The sequence below is a fragment of the Ctenopharyngodon idella genome, chromosome 3, assembly GCF_019924925.1.
Source record: "Ctenopharyngodon idella isolate HZGC_01 chromosome 3, HZGC01, whole genome shotgun sequence".
NCBI lineage: Eukaryota > Metazoa > Chordata > Actinopteri > Cypriniformes > Xenocyprididae > Ctenopharyngodon > Ctenopharyngodon idella.
Window position 1 is genome coordinate 49,777,845 of NC_067222.1, and position 24,616 is coordinate 49,802,460.

The following is a 24,616-nucleotide window of genomic DNA, read 5'->3' on the forward strand; positions in this document are numbered from 1 at the left end:
ATTTATTTTTTATTTTTCAGCAAACAACTCAGCAGTACCTAGGAGTTAATCAAATTTACTTCCTATCTTTCAAATGACACCTATTTTGTGATGATCAAGGCAGGAGTTTTATAGCTAGGTGGAGCCTGTGGGCGGTACACTCTGTTTTAGAGGGATGACTCGGCACTTGTTAAGAGTTGAACAAAATGGTTGGATGTATTATCCCTTTAAGACCTGAGGGCTTTTTTAGAGGTTTTTTTTCTGAGCGACATACACAAAAGTAAAGACTCATAACTCCAAAACTTTAGCAAGGAGAGTCAAAAGGTAGGTATCATTTGATAGAACACTTTTTAAATTTTTAGAAAATATAAATTACATTACATTTGGACATTGTCATGCTGAGAAACTGCTGATAAAAGACAAAAAATATCTATCATTTTTTTTTAATAATTTTTTTTTTTTTAATTTGACATGGAATAACGCAGGAAGGCAATAAGATTGGAGAAAATTCTTTTTTGGTGATGCTCTCCTATAAGTGACCTGCATCTGGTTAAAATTTTGTGGTGATAGCATAAAGTATAGTTGAATAAAGTGTTATTCAGTTAGCGGCTGTGCTGTTTTTGTTGTAAACGCGTATTACTTAGACTCATTAGAGGGTGAAAACAACGCAGCAGGAGCATGTGGGAGGCTTCATCTGAACGAGTAAAGTCTCTGGTTTTGTATGCAAAAAGAATTTTTGTGCTACCTATATGGGTTCAGTTTTTATTGGCTCTTAAAGAGAGACACGCAAATGGGAGCGCGGGCGCTCCATCCGGTCTTAAAGGGTTAAAAAGCTGAGTTTCTAAGCTTTACAATGATACCTATTTTGTTTTATTCCTGGCAGTAGTTGCTTAGTAATTTGATTATGATTTTTTTTCGCAGTGGGTGGTGTACTGCCGGCGGTACACTTCGGGCTCAAGGGGTTAAACAGTTAAAAATAAATATTATCTAATGAATGGCTGAAATAGGTATAAATGTTCAAATAATTTCTATAATGCTAAGTATAAATGTGTCTGATGACAACTACATTTAGAAAAGTAAAGTAGTACTTTTACTCACATTTCACACACACTTTTGTTACTTTTATGACTGAATCTACAGAAAATAACAGCATACAAACTGCACAGTTCAGTGTGTGATAGTAACGTCTGATTACCAAACTAATGTCATTTGGACTGTTGCTGTGTGTTTGTAGGTTGTCTGGCTGTATGGTGACAGAGGAAGGCTGTCGTTATATGTCTTCGGCTCTGAGTTCGAACCCCTCACACCTGAAAGAGCTGGATCTGAGATACAATCACCCAGGAGATTCAGGAGTCAAACTGCTCACTGATAAACTCAACCATCAAAACTGCACACTCGATAAACTCAAGTATGTTGAGCAGGAAGAGTTTGACTATTTCTTTTATACATTTACAAAAGTTCTTACTGAGAATAAACAGAGGTTTAGCTGTAGTTATACTAGAGGGTTGTTTAATGCTTGATTCTGATTGTTTGACAAATGTTCTAAGGTGTGCAATTATTTCCAGTAAATGCATGGCTAAAGTAGTTCAAGGCAGGTCTTGACTGCATTACAGTTCCATATCACTTCACCAAATGCTTTCAGTTATTTCAAAAATCCTTACATCAAACAATAGGATAAAAATTATAAACTATTTCATGATTTTCCCACAGAATAAGGTTTTATCTATGGAAAGCATGCTTTCTCCCACTCTATGTCCCATACAAACAAACACACATACAGTACAGACACACATGCACAGAAACCCTGCGACTTCATCAGTAAAATAGTGTCTGATATCTAGCTTTCCTCAAGGGGTACCAACCAGCACACCCATGTGGGGCACAAAGGGGTTGCACTTGGGCTGATATCTGGGGCCCACCTTGGCTACCCAACTGGGACCCAGCCAATTTTCCTTAGTTTCCATGGAGGCCCCACATGGGTTAGCCCCAATGGGTTAATGATGGGCCCTTGATACATGAAAGGTAATGTACTTCCTGCAACCAGCTGGTGGTGATATGATTATAAAAAAATTTTGGGATGTAGATTTTTTCAGGCCAGGGCACTTATTAAATGTGAAGTTTGAGGCTGATTGGACATTGTATGCTTGAGTTACAACTTGCTGTTTCGTGGCATTAATCGCTAGAGGTATAACATTACATCGATATAGATCGATACACCGATCTAATGTCTAACGATACAATGCATCAATGCAACGTGTAAAAAATCGATACCTGTGGGCTATTTATAGATGCACCTTTGTTTTATCACTGTCCACATTTTCACACAATGTCAGTCTATGCATTATCGCCAACGTGTGCATTCTCGTTTAAACTACCTTTCAGAACTTGTGAAAGACGCTCAGGACAGTAGATGGAACTGTCACTACCTGATCGGGCCAGTGCTGAATCTTCACTATAATTTGCTCGTTTTGAAAGCTGCGCGCTGTGACTCTGTGTTGCTTCAAGTGCATCATTCTGCACACGGGATGTGCATAAGTGCTTTGTGCCACTCTGTATTGGAGCCTTTATACTAATTTTGCACAATGAAAGAATATTAATATCCTGTCTTGTTTTGTCCTACCTATAATGTGAAGGGCAGTCCATTTCTTCTGATCATCCTTGAGATGGTTCTACACCTTCATTTGAGTCCAGCTGTGTTTGATTATACTGATTGGACTTGATTAGGAAAGCCACACACCTGTCTATATAAGACCTTACAGCTCACAGTGCATGTCAGAGCAAATGAGAATCATGAGGTCAAAGGAACTGCCTGAAGAGCTCAGAGACAGAATTGTGGCAAGGCACAGATCTGGCCAATGTTACAAAAAAAATTCTGCTGCACTTAAGGTTCCTAAGAGCACAGTGGCCTCCATAATCCTTAAATGGAAGATGTTTGGGATGACCAGAACCCTTCCTAGAGCTGGCCGTCCGGCCAAACTGAGCTATCGGGGGAGAAGAGCCTTGGTGAGAGAGGTAAAGAAGAACCCAAAGATCACTGTGGCTGAGCTCCAGAGATGCAGTCGGGAGATGGGACAAAGTTGTAGAAAGTCAACCATCACTGCAGCCCTCCACCAGTCGGGGCTTTATGGCAGAGTGGCCCGACGGAAGCCTCTCCTCAGTGCAAGACACATGAAAGCCCGCATGGAAGGACTCCAAGATGGTGAGAAACAAGATTCTCTGGTCTGATGAGACCAAGATAGAACTTTTTGGCCTTAATTCTAAGCGGTATGTGTGGAGAAAACCAGGCACTGCTCATCACCTGTCCAATACAGTCCCAACAGTGAAGCATGGTGGTGGCAGCATCATGCTGTGGGGGTGTTTTTCAGCTGCAGGGACAGGACGACTGGTTGCAATCGAGGGAAAGATGAATGCGGCCAAGTACAGGGATATCCTGGACGAAAACCTTCTCCAGAGTGCTCAGGACCTCAGACTGGGCTGAAGGTTTACCTTCCAACAAGACAATGACCCTAAGCACACAGCTGAAATAACGAAGAAGTGGCTTCACAACAACTCCGTGACTGTTCTTGAATGGCCCAGCCAGAGCCCTGACTTAAACCCAATTGAGCATCTCTGGAGAGACCTAAAAATGGCTGTCCACCAACGTTGACCATCCAACCTGACAGAACTGGAGAGGATCTGCAAGGAGGAATGGCAGAGGATCCCCAAATCCAGGTGTGAAAAACTTTCCCCAAAAGACTCATGGCTGTATTACATCAAAAGGGTGCTTCTACTAAATACTGAGCAAAGGGTCTGAGTACTTAGGACCATATGATATTTCAGTTTTTCTTTTTTAATAAATCTGCAAAAATGTCAACAATTCTGTGTTTTTCTGTCAATATGGGGTGCTGTGTGTACATTAATGAGGAAAAAAAATGAACTTAAATGATTTTAGCAAATGGCTGCAATATAACAAAGAGTGAAAAATTTAAGGGGGTCTGAATACTTTCCTTACCCACTGTGTGTATATATATATATATATATATATATATATATATATATTCCTTGTTTATCGGTTTTTTGACAGTATACATTTTAGCACAGAACTAAAATATTTTCTTGACTGTTGTCATGTCATAAGCTGTCATTAGATTACTGCATGAATTTTTTTATTTGTGGATGTCCCAATCAGGGTTCAGGATGTGAAATTTTGAAATCACTGTTTGTTATATATTTTTGCTGCAATAAAAATGTAACTGGTTGTGTAAAATAGGCACATAATATCATAATATTGAAATATTGATCGATATACCCCTGAGTCGATTCGTATCGCAGCACTTTTTGAGGTATTGGAAAATATTGTATCGCTGGCTATTAGAATCGATATTGTATCGAATTGTGATGTTACACCCCTATTAATTGCATACATTAGTACTTAGCCAAGTGTTGCATGATTTAACGTGTTGCTAGCATGTTTGGTACTTCATGGCATATTTCAATGTGTTTCAGGGAGTGAATCATAGTGTAAAGCATGCCATTTCCTGTTGCCAACAGGTGGTACTATGACTAACTGAATATTTACATGTAGATGTCTTCAGGCCAGGACTCTTATCACACATGTGAAGTTTGGGGCAGGTTGGACATTGTATGCCTGACTTTCAAAAGATTCCTCTTTCATGGCGAAACATCAGACTTTGTCAGGCTGCCATGGACCTACCATTCAACGAAAACTCAAGATCTTTGCAATTTAACATTGCTAAGACCTTAAGATTAGACTGACCAAGTATGATGTTGTTCTGGTTAAATCTCAATGAGGAGTTAATCACAGTGTAAAACATGACATTTCCTGTTCCCCTGCAAGTGGCGCTATGACCGTAACTGAATATTGGCATGTAGATGTCTTCAGGCCAGGACTCTAATAAAACATGTGAAGATTGGGGCAGATCGGACATTGTATGCTTGAGTTACAACAACTTCCTGTTTCATGGCGAAACATTGAATTTTGTCAGGCCGCCACGGACACACCCTTCAGCGAAAAAGGCCTTTAGATAAGACTGAACAAATATGATGTTGATCTGATTAAAAGGAGGAGTTCTAGAAGGAGTTCGTTACAGTACAACATCTGTAAATTGCAAAAACTGCAAAAAATTTTGCAGAGAAAATTCAAAATATCTCACTTCCTATTGGGTTTTCAGATTTTCAGGGACTTTTTTGTAGGTATTGGGCCGTTACATGTGTCTACTGAATTTCACACTTGTACGTGAAACATAGCGCGAAGGGCACTTAATTGAAATTTTGTAGGTGGCGCTATTGAGCCATTTTGCCACACCTAATTGTGAAACCCATATCAAATGTAAATTTTCACCACTTCTGACACGTGTGCAAAGTTTCATGAATTTTCGAGCATGTTTAGGTAATCAAAAATGCGATTCATTTCGGAGAAGAAGAATAATTGACCGAGCAATTACAATAGGGTCCTCACACCATCGGTACTCAATTAACTCACTCAATTAACCTAATTAACTCACATGTCTCAGGTATTATCCAAAGACATACATTTTTACAACAGTTTACGTAATCTTTGAAGAAATTCTCAAGTTCAATTTTATGAAAGAATTAAACTATATAAACAACAATGGAATCTTATACCACCACCGGTTACACTTTATCTTAAGGTGACGTAGTTACATTGTACTTTCTCAAATAAGTACTGAGTAATAATAATTCATTACATGTACTTACTATAAAATTACGGTTAGGGTTAGGGTTTGGTTTAGGGTTAGTTAACTGTAATTATGCATAATTTACTGTTATTACATAGTAAGTACATGTAGCTATGTCACCTTAAAATGTAGTGTTACCCCACCACCTATTGGTTAGAAATGGTAAACACATTCAAACCCATAACTGCTTGAGGTAATTTACATAAAGTTCATGTAAGCATAAACATCTTGTATATAAACTTCAAACAAAGAGATTCAGTTACTAAAATTATAGTAACATATAGAGACATGCACTCTATTCCCCGGACTCCTTCCACATTCCACCATCTCCACCTAAATGTGTGCTTAGCTGCTCACAGCTGCGATCTCCTCCAACCATCTACAGTACAAAGTACTGTCAGTATTCTCATTCAATATTACCATCCTGCTTTGACTATATTACTCACCTGCCTGTTTATATTCCATGCTACAATCATTAAAGCCTCATATTCATTTCTACGTTGTGGTGAGTCTGTGTTCCATAACAGAAGACCAGACCTACTAAAAAGAAGATGAGCAGCTACAGTATCTCACAAAAGTGAGTACACCCCTCACATTTCAACAACCATTTTAGTATATCTTCTCAAGGGACAATACTAAAGAAATGAAACTTGGATATATTTTAGAGTAGTCAATGTGCTGCTTGTATAGCAGTATAGATTTACTGTCTTCTAAAAATAACTTAACACACAGCCATTGTTGTCAAAATAGCTGGCAACAAAAGTGAGTCACAGTACCAGAGACCATCAAGGCTCTGTACAGGATTGGGGCCTACTATGTTGACCCCCGGACACTACCCGATCTTGCTGGGTTGGACTGGAGAGAGGCCATCTTCATATGTTGGGAAAGCCTCATTCCCTCATATGCTTTCCAGCCAGCCCAAGAGCCTCATCCTAAAATGGCCGCCATTCCAGAGCCTCGTCCCAAGATGGCCGCCTCTCCTGAGCCTCTTCCCAAGATGGCCGCCACTCCTGAGCCTCTTCTCAAGATGGCCGCCACTCCAGAGCCTCTTCCCAAGATGGCTGCCATTCCAGGATCCCGTTCCAAGATGGCCGCCGCCACGCCTGAGCCCTCGGTCAAGATGGCCGCCGCTACTCCTGAGCACGCTGCTGTTGCGGCCACCACACTCGTGCCTTTGGGCATTTTGGTGGAATATGAGGGGATGTCTTGGGGCCCAGAGATGGCTCCAGCCCCTTGGTCCGCTCTAAAGTCTTCTCCAGCCCCTGAGTGGCCGAGCCGGGGGTTCGGGGCAAGGCCACGGAGGCCGCACCTCCATGGCTTCCTGAACTGTCTGATCCGCGATGGCGTCCTGAGCTGCCTGATTCCCCATGGCGCCCTGGACCTCCTGATCTGCCATGGCGCCCTGAGCTGCTTGTTCTGCCATGGCACCTTGAACCTCCTGATCTACCATGGCTCCCCGAATGGCCTGATCCGCCCTGGTCGCCTGAGTGCCAGGCTCCGCCCAGGTCTCCGTCCTGGAGGCTTCATATCTACCTGCACCATCACCGTCACTCTCCTGCCAAGACTCTGCAGATCTAATATCCATTGGCAAGTTATTCCATAACATTGGAGCCCTCACCACAAAGACTCTATCACCTTTTGTTTTATATCTAGACCTTGAAACAGCTAACAGTTTACTATTTAACAGTATTTTCGGGCCAGTATTATCCTCTGCCATCAATAAATCATTTGTCACTCTTAACTCTTTCCCCATCAGCATTTTGCCAGCCACCGCCAGTGTTTTTGATCATTTTCTCTAAATATTCATGGCCCCCAGAATATTTTGTTGTATGAGCATCTAAAAATGCAATACATCAAAATTGTCACAGCCACCAGCTGTACAAATGTAGTGTATGGGCGTGTGAGTCAGTATTCGGATGAGGGCTCCCTCCGATGGTCAGAGGAGGGAACCACAGGGTTCGTCTCGGTGACAGACCCACCCCACCCCCGACGTACAGCATGCTGCAGGTGAGTATGAGCTCTATTCCATGTGGCTTCACTCCGATTCATCCAGTTGTTGACAGCAGGTACGTTGGTGGGTTCCCCGGACCAGGGGAATAGCGGAGGCTGGAACCCCAGAATGCACTGGAATGGAGTTAATCTGGTTGCTGGTTTGCGAATAGAGTTCTGAGCATACTCTGCCCACAGTAGGTATTGGGACCAGTCATTTTGGTGGCGGTTGCAGTAGGAGCGTAGGAAATGGGTGAGTTCTTGGTTCAAACGTTCAATTTGCCCGTTGGACTGTGGGTGGTAGCCGGAGGTGAGACTGACGTTTATATTCAGGGCTTGACAGAATGCTGACCAGAGACGTGAAGTAAACTGGGGACCACAGGTCGGACACTATATCCTCTGGTAGGCCGTAAATACAAAAGACCCAGTTGCACAGATGTTCTGCTGTCTGCATGGCGGTGGGCAACTTTGGTAGAGGGATGAGGCGGCAGACCTTGGAGAAGCGGTCGATGACGGTGAGAATGGTGGTGTGGCCGTTGGATGCTGGGAGGTCAGTGATGAAGTCGATTGCTATATGGGACCAGGGGCGTTGAGGCAGAGGTAATGGCTGCAGGAGGCCAGCAGGCAGTTGATGTGAAGGTTTGTTCATAGTACAGATAGGGCATTGTTTCACGAATTGAGTCGAGTCTTTGGTTAATGAAGGCCATCAGAAGCGGTTTTGCAGGAGATGTATGGTTGCGGTGATACCAGGATGGCCGGACGAGGTTGAATTGTGAACCATCTCCAGTATGCGGCTGCGAAAGTTTTCTGGAACGAAGACTTTGTCAGGTAGGCAGTCAGACGGGACCTCGTTCTGGGCGTTGGCCTGTTCCAGCTCAGTCATTATGTCCCACTGTATGGGGGCAACAACAAGAGAAGCAGGTAATACAGTCTCTGGGCTTTGCGTTGTGAGCTCACCTTCAAACTGACGAGATAGAGCGTCAGCTTTGACATTCTTGGAGCCTGGTCGGTAAGTGACGGTGAAATGAAAGCGAGAGAAGAACAGGGACCAGCGGGCTTGGCGGGGGTTAAGTCTCTTAGCCGTCCGTAAGTACTCGAGGTTCTTGTGATCTGTAAGCACCACGAAGGGATGTGTGGCCCCTTCCAACCAATGACGCCACTCCTCAAAAGCCGCCTTCATGGCCAGCAACTCCCGGTCTCCGACGTCATAATTCCTCTCTGCTGCTGTGAGTTTTCTGGAATGGTAAGCACATGGATAAAGTTTAGGTGGGTTACCTTGCCTTTGAGAGAGCACTGCCTCAAGACCGGTACTGGAAGCGTCTACTTCAATGATGAACGGGAGTGATGGGTCGGGATGGTGCAAGATGGGGGCTGTGGTGAAGCGTTCCTTGAGTTGTTGGAAGGCCTGAATGGCAGCGGGGGTCCATCTGAGTTGATTGTTTCCCTTTTTTACCATGCTTGTGAGAGGGCAGGCTATGGAGCTGAAGTTGCGGATGAATCGTCGATAGAAGTTCGAGAAACCCAGGAAACGCTGCAGCTCCTTTAGGGTTGTGGGTTGTAGCCAGTTGAAAATGGTTGTAACCTTCTTTTCGTCCATTGCTACTCCATCGGGACTAATGATGTAGCCTAGGAATGAGGTAGAGGTTTGATGGAACTCGCACTTCTCAGCCTTGGCATACAGTTGGTACTGGATTAAACGTTTGAGGACCTGTTTGACCTGTTGTACATGTTCCTTCAGGGTGTCGGAGTAGACCAGGATGTCATTGATGTATACAATTACAAATCTGTTTAACATGTCTCTGAAGACGTCGTTGATAAATGCCTGGAAGACAGAAGGACTATTGACTAGTCCGAAGGGCATGACAAGATATTCATAGTGTCCAATTGCAGTTGAGAAAGCAGTTTTCCATTCATCCCCTTCTTTAATTCGGATAAGATTGTAGGCGCTGCGAAGATCTAGCTTGCTGAAATATTTGGCCGTGCGAAGCTGTTCCAGTGCTGCTGGGACCAGGGGTAATGGATAACGGAACTTAATGGTAATCTCATTCAAACCTCGATAGTCGATGCATGGACGGAGGCCGCCATCCTTCTTGCCCACAAAGAAGAATGAAACCTCATTGGCTAGCTCCTCCTCGATGTACCTTTTCATAGCCTCCGACTCAGGTTGTGACAGTGGGAAGATACGGCCTTTGGGAGGAGTGGACCCTAGAACGAGATCAATGGCGCAATCATATGGGCGATGAGGAGGCAGTTGGGACGCACGCATCTTGCTGAAGGCTATGATCAAGTCTTCGTATTCACTGGGTAAGTTGAAGTCTGGCGTGGGTTCGGTGGATCCTGTGGCTTGAATCGCTCTGACAGGTAGGGGAGATGGATGAGACAGGCATTTGGACTGACAATGTGCGTTCCAGTGAGTAATTTGTCCCTCTCTCCTGCAGATTTGGGGGTTGTGGGTGCGTAGCCACGGCAGACCTAGGATGATGGAAGAGGTGGAAGTGGGTAGAATGTGGATTTTTTTTTTTACATGACCGGGGTTACCACAGTACAAACAGAGACGGTGGGTCAGTCGGTGGCTTCTCTCCTCCTCGGACAGATGGTAGGCATTGATCTGCATGGGCTCTGAATATTCTGGGTTCACGGGTGGAGAAGGACGGGTGCTGCGTCTCTGACCAGACTTGCGGGAACGGATAAGATTGTCAATCTGAATAGCGAGTTCAATGAATTGGTCCAGACTCCTGCCCTCATCACGACAAGCTAACTCCGTCTGTAATTCATGAGACAATCCTCTCCGAAAACATACTTTTAGAGTGTCACTCACCCAGTCAGTTTGTGCAGCAAGCGTGCGGAAGGCGAGTGCATACTCAGCCGCAGTTCTCCGCCCCTGAGTCAGCTCCATTAAGCGATCGCCGACTCCTTTCCCGTCACTGGGGTGATCGAAAACCTCTCTAAATCTCTGCATGAAGTACTCAAACGAGGGAAAGGCAGCCCCATCATCTCTCCAAACAGCAGTAATCCATTCTAGCGCTCTCCCAGTGAACAATGAACAGACGAATGCGATCTTTCCTGCTTCGGTGGCGTATAATGCGGGTTGTTGATTAATGAAAAGGGAGCATTGAAGAATGAAACCCTTACATTTCGCAGGATCGGCGTCAAATTTCTCTGGCAGTGAGAGGCGTGGATTCCCCTGTGACGCGTTCCTGCCACGTGGGTAATGGCGGCCGCGGCGGGTGGTGGTGGAGGCGCCGCTGGAGTGGGTGTTTGGAGACCTTGCAACGCCTTTACCAGTTCCTCCGTGAGCGTTGTGAGACGGTTGAGCTGGTGTTGGTGCTGCGAGCTGGCTGGCTTGGGCTGACATGGCCGCACACAGGTGAGAGAAAGCAGCTGGATCTTGGGCTGGCGAAGTCTTCTGTAATGAATCGTCACTCAGCCTGGGATCCATTTGCATGCTTTTATTAGAGTAGAGCGTAGTCATACAGGCAAGGTCAAACAGGGGCAAACAGGAATAACAGGGGACAGGCAGAATCGTGGTCATTATACAGGCAGTGGTTCACTCACAGACAGATATCACTCACAAGTCAGGGAACAAAGCACAGGTCAGAGGTAGGCGGCAGAGAATCGTAAACAGGGTGGCAAACAGGATCAGTAACAGGCAGGCAGGCAGACAGACAGAATAATAACATTCAGAATTGTACACCGGGGCAATACAAGACTTCGTAAAGAGGTGGTGTGAGTCTTAAATAGTCCAGGTAATGGGTTTCAGCTGTGCGTGTTGATGATTGGTCCAAGGTATGGGCTGATGGGAAATGTAGTGTATGGGTGTGTGAGTCAGTATTCGGGCGAGGGCTCCCTCCGATGGTCAGAGGAGGGAACCACAGAGTTCGTCTCGGTGACACTGGCAGTTAGAAGTTATTAATTTTGTGAAAGCAGATCATGCGGCCTTAACTATCTTATTAAAATGCACTAAAAGACCCTTCAAACACTCAAAATGAACGTGAAGTTTAGTTGATTTCTATGCACGTTCTAACTTCTTACACTCTCTTCTTAAGTTAAAGACAAAATGTTCCGTATAAAGAGAACAAAGAGGGCCTTTATAAATATTCCAAGAAAAAAGGTTAGATTAGGATTAGTTGGGAAAGTGCATGATATTCTAGGGTAGTCTCTCCATGTAAGCATTAGTATGTTTAATGTACCTGGAACACTTTAATAAGGTTGTGTAGCCATTAACACTATCCTACACTATAGTTAACATGAACTAGGCATAACAATACTTTTAAAGCCTTTTAAAATTTTGGCTTATGTAAATTTCCACAAAATTTATTAAAGTTAAGTTATGTAGCATCATTAAGAACTAACATGAACTAACATTAACAATGGACAAAAGGGCTTTTTTTTGCACCACTCTCTGACCCCCTGAAGGTTGCTGTGTAATTCACACCCTGACTAAGACACACTGGGGGAAGCATTTCAATAACTCTATGAATGCATATAAAAATGCAGAAACGAATTGATCAAATCACATCAAATTTTAATGTGAATCGTCTCGAATTGAATCATTCTGAATTTGCAAAAATCGTTCTTGAATCGAATCGAACGCCTATGAATCGTGAATCGAATCAATTCACTGTCTACCCAAAGATTCACAGCCCTACTGTTTACCTTGAGTCGCAGGAACTTTCACGTCTCACTATCGAGTCTCCAATAATCACAATATCACTGGGCATGGTCGAGACATTGTTTGAAGAGGTAGAATTTAAATGCTGCATAGATTGGCTCGGACATCTACTCACTCACTACGATATTGAAGAAAAATGCGATATGCGATACCTTGTTAAATAAAGCGATATTCGATATGTGATACAATATCGCTCTAAGTGTAAAATCAATTTACATTATATTTAAAAAGTATTTAAAAATTAAAACCGAAAATGATGAAACCAATATATGTTTCACATTCTTTCTGGGAAAAGAAAGCATCACTACAGTGTTATAGCGTTCAAGTAAGAAATAAAGAAACTGCATAATCAAATGTAAAACTAAAACAGCATAGTCTTCACATTAATTAAATATACATTTTCATAAAGTCCATAATAAACTAATATCACAAAAGTTATTCAATCAAGAGCAGTGAGTGATTTTCTCTTTTTCTTTTGTTGTTTGACAGACAGCAGCAGGTTTACTGTATTAGGCTGCTGTCCCTTTTAAGACCTAATGCACGGATATTGGCAAGCATCCGATATCTTCCTAACAGTTTCATTAAGACATAACTGGCTGTGTTTACATGAATACTTGTCAAGACAGACGTTTTGACATAACATTGTGTGTATTTACCCGTTTGAGTATAATAAGGCGAGAAATAGAACTGAAGGGATCATGCGCTGTCAGAGAGGCGGCTTGTGCGCGCACTTCGGGTCAGACAGCAGACAGCGCGAGACTGCAAGAAGTTGCGATCTCGCGATTGTAGAAACCAAAAGCTGAATCCCGGACATTTTGGGCGATTTAGAAATCCAGGCCGGACACATATTTTTTAGGTCCAAAAAGAGGACATGTTCGGGAAAAAAAGAGGACGTATGGTCATCCTAACAAAACAAACTACTAAAAGTCACAACAAAACCAACAGCAATAAAATAAAAGCAGATATTAATCAGCTGCATAATTTATTCATGCTGCAATGCATGCTGGGAGTCATGAATTAGTTTTTGTACCCAGCATGCATTGAAGCTTTGAACCATTGTTGAGACTCATTTGCTGATTGTTGTCTGTGTGTGTCTGAAAAGTAGTTCAAACTTTTGTGCATGTTTTAAAATTCTTTATAATAATTTATTTCTGCAACACTGCTGACTCATGCTGTAGTGTAATGGAGTTAGTAGAGCAAAATTTGAATGTATTAATGAATGAATGAATTACACATGTAACCCACCCTAACCCTAAAATTAGATCACTGAATCAGTCAAGTAGCAGATGAAGTCATAAGTAGATGATCATGTTTTATTTTGCTTTCTTTGTTATAAAACGGTGCTCTACAAACACACTTATTAGAGCCAAAGAAAAAAAAAGAAGAATTCAAGGCCCAAGAGCCCAACAGAAGACCTCTGCGAAGTTGGAACCCCATAAAATGGAATAATCCCCAAACTTAAGCCATTTGTTTGTGCTACATTTGTGCCGCAAAAACGTTTGTGCTGGTTTTGTGTTTGAGATAATGAACTTTTTTTTTGTTGTGGTGTCTCTCTCCACTAGGGATGCTAACGATTAATTGACAATTGATTAATTAATGTCGATAATAATTTAATCGCTAAAACTTGATTGTTTATTAAGCAAGGTGCATAGATTTGTGGTGCATTTGGCTCATATGCAAAACACATGTAGTTAGGGCTGTGACAGTGCAGGAACTGGATCTTTTGCTCAAATAATTCACTATATACAAATTACACTTTTAATGTGATCCAAACTTTAAAAGTGCATTAAAATAGAAACTGTAATGTATTGACTGACTATTGCAATGGTGAGGCCAAAGATTGGGCAGGCCATTCCTGTTTTTCCCCCGGGGGGTGAATATGTGTTTTTCCCCAGTGTGTATTCTAGTGCTGGCCGAGTGAAGATGTATGATCTGTGACTGTCTCCTCCAGTCATTCAAGCTTACAGAAACAATACAAAGCCCTTGGACATGGAACGCAATAGAAATTTAGTAACAAAGTAACAAAGTGCTAAAAAAAAAAAAAAAAAAAGATAATTTCTTTGTCCACATTTCATTAATTTGTTTTTGGACTCACATACCTCTCTCATTCAGCATGAATCCATTTTGCCTCCTAACCAATTATTTCTTTTGTAAACAAATCTTTGTACTTCACTTGTGTCAAAATATTCACATAAAAAGGGGAGCTCGAGGGAACTCGCGCTGAGTCAATGACTCACTCTCTTGCTGGGATCGGAAGCCCGTGATGTGGCTTCTTCCGCCCAGGGGGGGAGCCCGGTGCTTCGGCTATCCGGCTCTGAGGAGTTGGACATGCTGAGCATTAAAGAGGAATCACCACCTCTTTCCCCAGCATACGAGGAGCTGGTGGATGTTATCTCCTATGCTGTGTCTAAGTTGAATATCGATTGGCCAGCCGAGAAACAAGGTGCTCGTCTAAAAAGCAAACTGGATTAGTGCTTTTTGTCATCAAGTACAACACCTCCACCACGGTGCCTTCAATTTTTCCCAGATCTTCATAATGAGTTATCTAGATCATGGAATAAGCCATTCTCGTCCCATCTTTTCAGCCTCAAGTGCATGTTTATTCTGATATTAGGGGGTTGAAAGAGTATGGCTATGGGGCAATGCCTAGGGTTGAACAGACGCTCGTAAGCTATCTGTCCCCTAGCTCAGCATCGTCCCTGAAGGTCCCGACGCTGCCCACTAAGCCATTAAAAACTACATCAACGCTAGTGGGTAAAGCGTACACGGCGGCAGGTCAGGCTGGCGCATGTCTGCACACGATGTCTATTCTGCACGCATACCAGACTGATCTGCTGAGGGCTTTGGATGATGGAGAGGGGATAGCTCTAGCGGTCTCCTTGGTGGCCCTGAGACACAAATCTGTGGCCTGACGCAACTCTTGGACCTCAGGGCCACCAAGGAGACCACTAGAGCTATTGGGCAGTCTATGGCAGCCCTAGTGACCACAGAGAGACATCTTTGGCTCAACCTATCAGATACCAAAGAAAGGATAGAGCCTTTAAGCTGGATGCTCCACTATCGCCTCCAGGCCTCTTCGTTGACACCATGAATAATAAAAAAGCAGGTGGAAGCATTTAAGTGCTACCTCTCCTTGCCGTCCCCAAACCTCTGGGACTTCTCTTCTTGGTGCCTCTGGGCACAGCGGTTTCCAGCAAGCTTATGAATCAAGGTCCACCACAAGACGCTCATATGCTCTGAGGAGGGTCAAAAAGCAGTCAAGTCGGTTTGTTTCCAGTCACTGAAGTGGCTCCTTTGAGTACACCAGAGGCCAGTCTCGAGAGGCTGGTTCCCTTAGTAGATTTTCTGGCAGATTGGAGGCTTCTGCCAAATGTATCTCGATGGGTTCTGCAGATTATAGAAAAAGGATTAGAATCCAGTTTGTTTCTCATCCACCATGATTCAATTGGGTTCTACTCATGTTAGTACATCCTGAGCAGGCTCTGGTGATGGAATAAGAAGTAAAGTCTCTATTAGTAAATGGGTTCCTCCACCCGACAGAGTTCGGGTTCTACAGCCGGTACTTCATTGTTCCCGAAAGGATGGAGGGTTGCGTCCTATATTAGATCTTCGTGTTCTGAATCGTTCAGTCAAGAAGCTCAAGTTCAAAATGTTGACTTTGAAGCAGATCGTGACTTAAATCAGAACCAAGGACTGGTTCATCACGATAGATCTAAAGGATGCATACTTCCATGTTTCCATCCTTCCTCAACACAGCAAGTTCTTGAGGTTTGCTTTCGGAAGCGAAGCATATCAGTATCGGATTATTCTCTTAGGCCTAGCTCTATCACCCCGCATGTTCACGAAATGCGTGGATGCAGCTCTGGTGCCGCTCAGACTGCAAGGAATTCGTATTCTGAACTATATAGATGACTGGCTTATTAACTATATAGACGCCTTCACCCCCACCTGGAGATTAGCGCGCATGAGTGTTTAGCGCTCCATAATGCTCACATCGCCTCATTTTGGATAAGAATAAAATGTCAGGTCATGCATATAATATATAGTCTCTTTGAATTCAAATATAGATTTATTCACATTGACCCATGAAAACCTCTACTTGAACACACTTTCCCAAAAAAACGCCCATGTCATCCGTTATTACCTTAAAAAAAAAACAAAAAAAAAAACGAATGTCTGAAGTGGCTAGTCTGCTGTTATAACTGTTTATCATTTAAACAACAGCAAGTAATACACTCATAATCAGATGGATTTAATTTTATTCCAATTAATTATTTCACTACCGTTTTGATGAAATTGACAAATTTTATTAGAAAACTTAGAAATTACCTCAGAAATGTAAAAAAAACTTATGTTTGGAGCAGAACTGGTTGAATTCGGAATGAAATCTCATTAGACATGCAAAGTTCTATTACTAAATATTACTTTCTCTTTTTTACCATTTCAGAATTATTTAGTAAATTAATACATCACCTCGAGCATCTAATCTTAAATCAATGTTTTACCTGTCCTGTTCTGTGCTGTTATCATGGTTAACATATCCCACAGAAAACACTTAGAGGGGCCCAAAAGGTCAAAACTGCTGTGGGCTTTAACATGTTTAGTGTGTGTTTGTCCCACAAGAACCCACACCTGCCCATGGTGGGCCGCACAGGTGTGTTTGCTGGCTGTACATGAAGGATCCTCCCAAAACTGACTTCAGGCAGGCTTCTAAGGCAGAATGACCAACTAATGATCGACAACTAAACAGAGAGTTTTAATGTTAAACTAAGACAATACTTCATTACTACAATACTCATTTCTAGAAATCACATCAGAAGTGGAAAAAGTTGGTCATAAACATACATTTACACACAAACTGACTGCCAACCGCAACTTTCAGATGCAAGTAGAAATTGTTATTGAAAGTATAATATGATTATTTGCTTACAGCACTGCACTGCTGTGTGAATCATTAACCTGAAATAAAAACAATGAAAGTCACCATAGACAAACAAACCTGTGTGTGTTTACTGACTAACTGTGTCACTGTGTGTTTTCTAGTGTGGACCATGGGGGAGAGTTCAGGATTACAGCAGGACTACACAAATGTACGTCTACACACACACACACACACACACACACACACACACTCTTTCTCTCTCTCTTCATAAGCGAGTTGAAGCTACTTCCTCAAGCCCCTCCACTGTGGAAAGCAAGCCAAATACGCTTAAAGGTGCAATATGTACGAATTTTGCAGTAAAATATCCAAAAACCTCTAGTGTTATATATTTTGTTCACTTGAGTACTTACAATATCCCAAATGTTTACAACTATTTGTAGATTTGCTATTTTAACCAAGGCTCCAGGACGTGTGAGGAGTCGCCTGTCAATTGCGTCATACCCGCGTTACCCTCGGTTTCCGGTTTTATTTTGTAGAAACCATGGAAACACCAAAAAATGCTTTAATATTTACATGTTTTAATAGACAAGGGAACAACTGTTTTGATATATTTGTAGACAGAAAATTAATTATTGTTATATAGCTCAACATGTTTAGTCTTACGGTTTAAATCTAATTTTCTTGATTTTTTGCAAGTACCATGCCTCAGAGAAAAACACTATTTTGTGAAGTAGCTAACATAGCATAATCAGATGCAGCTTTATTTTTAGTAACAGTAATACAGCATTTTTTTTCCATCATACAATACGTTTTAAAAAGAATTGCATGCCATTTATCAACACAAGCCATCCAGCATTTAATATGATATTCTAAAATCAATCTATCTTACTGCAGTGTGCAACAAGTGTCTCACAGCAGCCAATGAGCGAACGCACAGAGTATCTTTATAACATCATTTTCAACACACTCAAATGTATCTAATAATAAACAGAGCTGTGTTACCTCATACTCATGACCGGAAAAGCGCAAGCAGCGCCGGCGACTGTGTCATAATAAAAGTTCTGCTGCTCGTGAGGCATGTGTTGCGCAATCGCTCCAGCGGCCTCGTTCAGCTCCCACAACACTCGGTCCTGCTCTGCTTCATACTACAGTAACGTTAATAATCGCATCCATGAACATGATTTCTTCCTGAGTCCTATCCCAATTCTTTTCCACTGGCTGTGAGGTGAAGACCACATGTCCCAAGATTCCGCGCTCAAACTTGGTGTCATCATGCTACGCCTTTGTTTTGAATAGACCTCTAGCGACCTCTAGCGGACAGAAAATATTACATATTGCACCTTTAACCTTATTAGCTTAAAGGTTAATGTTCAGTTCACAAGTTTGCTTGCACATATAAACACTAAAAGGTCTTTCCCTCAAAAACCTAAAATAATACTTAATTTCAACATTTACTCTTCATCATATTACAGAAATTCCTAACTTTAGAATCCTATCTTATCTGTTTAGTAACCATGGCAATTTCAGTCAGAACCATATTTAGGACAAAAGCTATTAGAGAATGACGTTCATTAAGTACATTATGTTATCTTAACTACGGACAAGAAAAGGGTATCACAGAAGCATTCTAACTCGACAAAAAATTCTTAACAAAAGTCTTAACTTCAAGACAACCCCACTGGTGTTCTAACTTCAAAATTATTTAAAGCCCAACTGTAAAAAACACATAACAATAGTCCTGTCTGAGATTGGTATCACATTTATTAATGATAAATGATGAAGATCAGCAATGTTTGATGATGGAAAGACTTTCTGAACACCCAAATGATGTGCTGCACTTTGACACAAAACACTGATAAATAATTACACACTCCCATGAAATATAGTGATAGGCTTTGCCTTTTCTATCAAGCTGATCCAAACTTCTCTTTCTGCAGCACAACTGTTTTGATTCTCCATTTTAATCTCTAGCATTTACTTCACAGCTGCTTGCGCCTCATTGGTTGCTTGGTAACAGACCTGAGAGTTGAGGTGTGTTCATGCCATGTTGAAATTACAATAATTTCGAGGTTTAAAAAACTTAAAAAAAAAAAAAAAAAAAAGTGTTCACATCCTTGTAGAGCTTGTAATTAGAGCTTGTAAGATGGGACTTTTCTGAGAGCTCCTACTTGTACCACCCGACCGCTGCAGATTAATTTAACCATTGATAGTGCCACCATATAAACGTATAGAACAGCTCCGAATAGAACGTCACGTGTTGTCATCTTGAGCCTACGGTAATTATGACAGGGCAGGAATGCAGCATTGATTACCAAACTTGATGGAGCGTTTTAAGATTTCCGCACTACAGATGAAATGAGATTTTGTAATACGAATTTGTGAAAAATCCATAATTACCTTGTCAGATCTTAAGTCTTAAGATATAAAGTTTCTGTAATAGATCCAAACGAAGCATGCTGAGAACTAAAAATCCACTGCGCAGTTTCAGTTCATTCAACACAAATGGATGAAGTAAACTTCAGTTTTACATGTTTAAAGTGGATTTTACACAATTAAATTAGGACATGTTAAGTAATTGTGTGGTTTTAACTCATTTTCATAAAGTACATTTAACAAGCAGCAAAAATCATTTTTACAGTGTAGATTAAAAGATCAGACAGATTGATAATTCCTGATTGTGATGTGTTTTGTCTCCATCAGATTCCCATCAGCTCACTCTGGATCTGAACACAGTGAATAAACGCCTCCATCTGTCTGAGGACAACAGAGTGATTATTGATACTCTCACAGAGCACTCATATCCTGATCATCCAGACAGATTTGATGTGTATCAGCAGGTGTTGTGTCGAGAGAGTGTGAGCGATCGACGCTGTTACTGGGAGGTTGAGTGGAGTGGAGATTATGTGTCTATATCAGTGTCATATAAGAGCATCAGCAGGAAGGGAGGGGGTTATGAGTGTGTGTTTGGACGTAATGATCAGTCCTGGAGTTTGATCTGCTCTCGCTCCAGTTTATCATTCACACACAATAAGATAGTGACTGATCTCCCTGTAAAGCCCATCATCAGTAGAATAGGAGTGTATGTGGATCACAGTGCAGGAACTCTGTCCTTCTACAGAGTCTCTGGAGACACAATGAGACACATCCACACAGTCCAGACCACATTCACTCAACCGCTCTATCCTGGGTTTATGCTTGGTTTACTATCATCAGTGAAACTGTGTTGATGAATCTGAATAGATTGTAGAGAGATTCTATCCATAATGCTTTGAGTTACACGATAAATCAATAAAGTGAGATGTAATAGTCTCTTATTTTCTCTTCATTACATTAATACTGCAGCTGAACTTCTGTCACTGAAATATCATGTCAGAATAAATGTGTGTGATGATGAGTGATGGTGTGTATCTGCTTTTCTCAGCCTCTACTTGTGCTGATGGAAATCAGTTTTTTATTGTAGTGTCTCATCAATCTCTATTATTACTGTCAAAATTACCTTTCAGTTGAAAAGTACTTTTCACAAACATGATTCATGAAGAACATGTCATTGTCATTTTTCTCTATTCAAATAATAAAACACAATGAGATCAGATTGTAATTGAAATGTCTGAATGCTGTATGAATCATCAGCCACATGTGAAATATTATCCATTCCTTCAAGAGAGTTTTTGACATTTAATAACAATACCTTAATTACTAAAAATACATAATCTGATTGTCACAGTTATGTTTTTTATTCACAGACTTTTAGTATGTTTTAATTAGTTTCCTGTTACTTTTGTTCAGTTTTCCGATCAGTTGTGTTTTTTTAAAGACACAGAGTATGGATATTTCATGTCAAATATACTTTTTATGCTAAAATTTAAAATAAACATTAAATAAAAAAACAAAAATGTGCAACATGTACTCATATAAAAATACACTTTACAATCAGGGTTTCATTTGTTAACATTAGTTAAGTGCATTACTTAAAGGGATAGTTCACCCAAAAATAAACTTCTGTCATCATTCTGTCACAAACTTCTTCTCTCACCCTCAAGTTGGTTTATATTGTCATATAATTCAAATAATGTAAATTGTTAGGCTGCATAGATTAGGTCAGCCGGATCCGGGAACACTTCCCATAACACCTGATGTACTCAATACATCATAAGAAGAATGGCGTCTACGCTAATATTAGTCTCTCTCTGTTTACCCCGAGGTTTGCCACAGCCTGCCAGATCCAGGCCGTATCCAGATGAGATGAAGGATCTGCACGTTTCAACTAAACTATCCCCTGCGAAGGCCTCCTTCCTTTTCCTTTCCCTATGTATAGATAAAACGTTATCAAAATTATTCCAGTTCGCATATATCCGCAGACACAACTAATTTTTCTGTATTATGCGGACCAGACAAGTAATTTGGCAAATATCTTTTTAAAAAAAAAAAAAAAAAGACCAAGCTTCTGCGCACATACACACTCAAACACGCAAACCTATGGACTAAACACGTAAATGAACGGCAAGAATGCATTAAAGGTATTCAGGTTTTTTCAGTAGGAAAGGTGTCATTTAAGCAGCCCCTAAAGTAATAGTTAACCATTTTTACAATGGAAGTGATTCAATCAAAAACCAACTTTAGCTCGATAATAATTTTCCTATTGTCACTGTGAAGCTGCTTTGAAACAATATGTATTGTGAAAAGTGCTATATAAATGAAGATGACTTGACTTGACTTAACACTGCATTTCTGAGCACTCCTAGTTTATCTGTTTTATGGTCTTGACCCTGTTGCCTGTTTTCTTGCTTATCCCCATTCGCCTGTCTCTTGGATTAACCTGTCTGCCTGTGTTCCTGTGTCCTGTTATTGGTTGGACTGTTTACCCGGTGTATGACCTTTTGCCTGTTTTTGACTACGATTGTGGATTACTGTTTCAATAAAACTGCATTTGGATCCTCAACCTTTGAGTCTCTGAGCCGTATGTTACACTAATTTCAAATGATCATGAGGATTTTTTTTTATGGTGTTCTCCTTGGCATATACTACCCATCATCCAGCATCTTTGTCTCAGTGTCCCCCTCCTGTTACTACCCATCATCCAGCATCTTTGTCTCAGTATCCCCCTCTAGTTACTACCCATCATCCATCATCCCTTGTCAAGTGCCCTGTTGAAAAAAAAAGGAAAATAAATCTCACACAACAACCCTCACAAATACACAATCCTTAATCCCTTTCCATGCAGTCAGAATGTCAAGAAACCCAACAAGGTATGTACTATAATGAGGCAAGATGGCGCCGGTGTGTATGGCTGGCCGTCTGATACCTGGTCTCTTTGTCTTTTATTTGTCTCATTTCTCATTCCAAGATGTTGCTGCTATTCTGGTTTATGATCGTCAAATGCTCATTAACATCAGAAACTCCAGTGAAATTACTGGGTGAGTAGAAACTGAGAGGTCCATAATCATACCTTCCTCCAGACCTGTCCAGTTTGCCGTCGGCCCTGCGCCAGTTTCCCTGTGGCCTTCCGCCGAAAAAGCATAGAAGAAGACGTGGGAAATGAAGCGGGCTTTCTGTCAAACTCGAGGCCAAACTGTTGCTGGAGTTTAGGACCAACTTCGTCCGTCATGGTTTTAATGACGCGTGGGACTATCATCGGTTAATGTACTGGCGCTCTCTGGAGCCAGCATATGCATCGATTCGGCCAATCGCTCCGGAAATCTAATCTTCAACCACTGTGTCGTGCATCACAGTCAGTAGGTGACTCTATATTAATCAAAATGGCACTGGTTAATACGAGATCGCTCTGCAATAAAACGTTTATCCTGAGGGATTTCTTTACTTCTAAGTTACTGGATATATTTTATTTGTGACTGAGACATGGCTATCTACTGGTGATGTAAGCCCTTTTGCTGACCTCGTTCCCTTGGACTGTACATATTTTAATTCCCCTTGATCTACAGGCAGGGGTGGATGCCTGGTGTCGGTTTTTAAAAATTGTTTTCATTGCCGCTGTGTGGAGACCGAACTTTTTCCATAGTTTTGAACTGCAAGCTTTTCAACTAGAGTTAGCAGAGGCTGTGCTTTGTGGGGTGGTATATCGGCCACACAAATTTAATAAAGATTTTATTCAGGAATTTTCTGAATTCTTAGGGGCACCAAAAATATTCTCGTCACTTTATAATATTAATATTGAACCACTGTACTCACATGAACTGATTTAAATATGTTTTTAGTACATTAATGGATCTTGAGAGAGGAAATGTCATTGCTCCCTATGCAGACCTCACTGAGCCATTGGATTTCAACAAAAATATCTCAATTTGCATTCCGAAGATTAATGAAGGTCTTACGGGTGTGGAGCAGCATGAGGGTGAGTAATAAATTACAGAATTTTCATTTTTGGGTGAACTAACCCTTTAATGCAGCATTGCGTCTTTACACTGAATTCTGAGCAGACACAGATCCACTTCAGAGCAGCTATGAATCGGCTGTGTAAAGATGCCTTTAGTAACGACAGAACTTGCAATGTTAGTTGGCTAACGATGTTTTTGGGAAACGCACCTCAGACTGGCCCCGCTTCAGCTGTTTGCCTATGTGAACGCCGAAGAATTGTTTTCCGGAGTTAAAACAATTACCAACTCTTTACACAAATAGGCTCAAACGAACATTAACTGATTCGGACGTTACCATTAACTTCTCATATAACGTTACAGCTCCCGCCGTCAATGTTTAACCAACGTTAGATTAGTTGACGGCTGCGGTGCATGTGAGAAGGCCGTTGTAGTTTATTCAAGCACTAACTTTGTTAGAGACAAACATGCCTTATCACACTAAACTACCATTATATTTTCCTTACATCACTGTGAAATAATAACTAAATTAACTTTGTATGTGTCAAACAGAGGCAACATGCATATTGCGATAGCATGTTTTGGCTAGCTTTAGCTAACATGTGCACAAACACAGTTGTCTGTAAAATAATAGCCTAACCATAAATGTGAATGAAAAACACTTATTTTCATTAAAATAACACATTTTCGAAATGCTTACCTTTTCTAGAAGAGTTTTCCTGGGCCACGGACCGTCTTCACACTCAAAGCGATAATGGCGGATGGCAAAACGCTGGCTGGCGCTAGCAAGGAGTTAGTTGATGTGATGTCATGTGGTCACGTGACATGAAAACTTCTGGTTTCAAGTAAAAATACTACTTAAGTCAAATTGTTGCTTTTAATTTGTTCTAGGGGGTTCGTTATTTGCTTTAATGCAAAATGAACAAAACAGGTTTTAACAAGAAACCATGATTTTCACTTAGTCCAATGTAAAAATGGGTATGGGTAATCGTCCTTATCAACTGTCTGCTGATCCTCCTCTATGTGGTCATTGGATTCTAGGCAGATGTAATGAAGAATGCAACAG

General features: G+C 41.4%; 3 protein-coding genes across 6 annotated transcripts in view; all 3 read left to right on the top strand.

Moving 5' to 3' along the window:
• The window catches only part of LOC127508748 (NACHT, LRR and PYD domains-containing protein 12-like), a 43,245-nt gene extending 20,906 nt beyond the window's left edge, over positions 1–22,339 (top strand). The window contains exons 8-10 of the mRNA XM_051887089.1: positions 1,214–1,387; positions 17,383–17,429; positions 19,922–22,339. Coding sequence (XP_051743049.1) covers positions 1,214–1,387; positions 17,383–17,429; positions 19,922–20,448 — 748 coding nt within the window. The 3' untranslated portion in view covers positions 20,449–22,339. The remainder of the gene's footprint in view (positions 1–1,213; positions 1,388–17,382; positions 17,430–19,921) is intronic.
• Positions 1–24,616, top strand: part of LOC127508760 (patched domain-containing protein 3-like) — a 207,293-nt gene that overhangs the window by 151,467 nt on the left and 31,210 nt on the right. The gene's annotated exons all lie outside the window — the stretch shown is intronic.
• Positions 1–24,616, top strand: part of LOC127508717 (probable polyketide synthase 16) — a 248,369-nt gene that overhangs the window by 134,003 nt on the left and 89,750 nt on the right. The gene's annotated exons all lie outside the window — the stretch shown is intronic.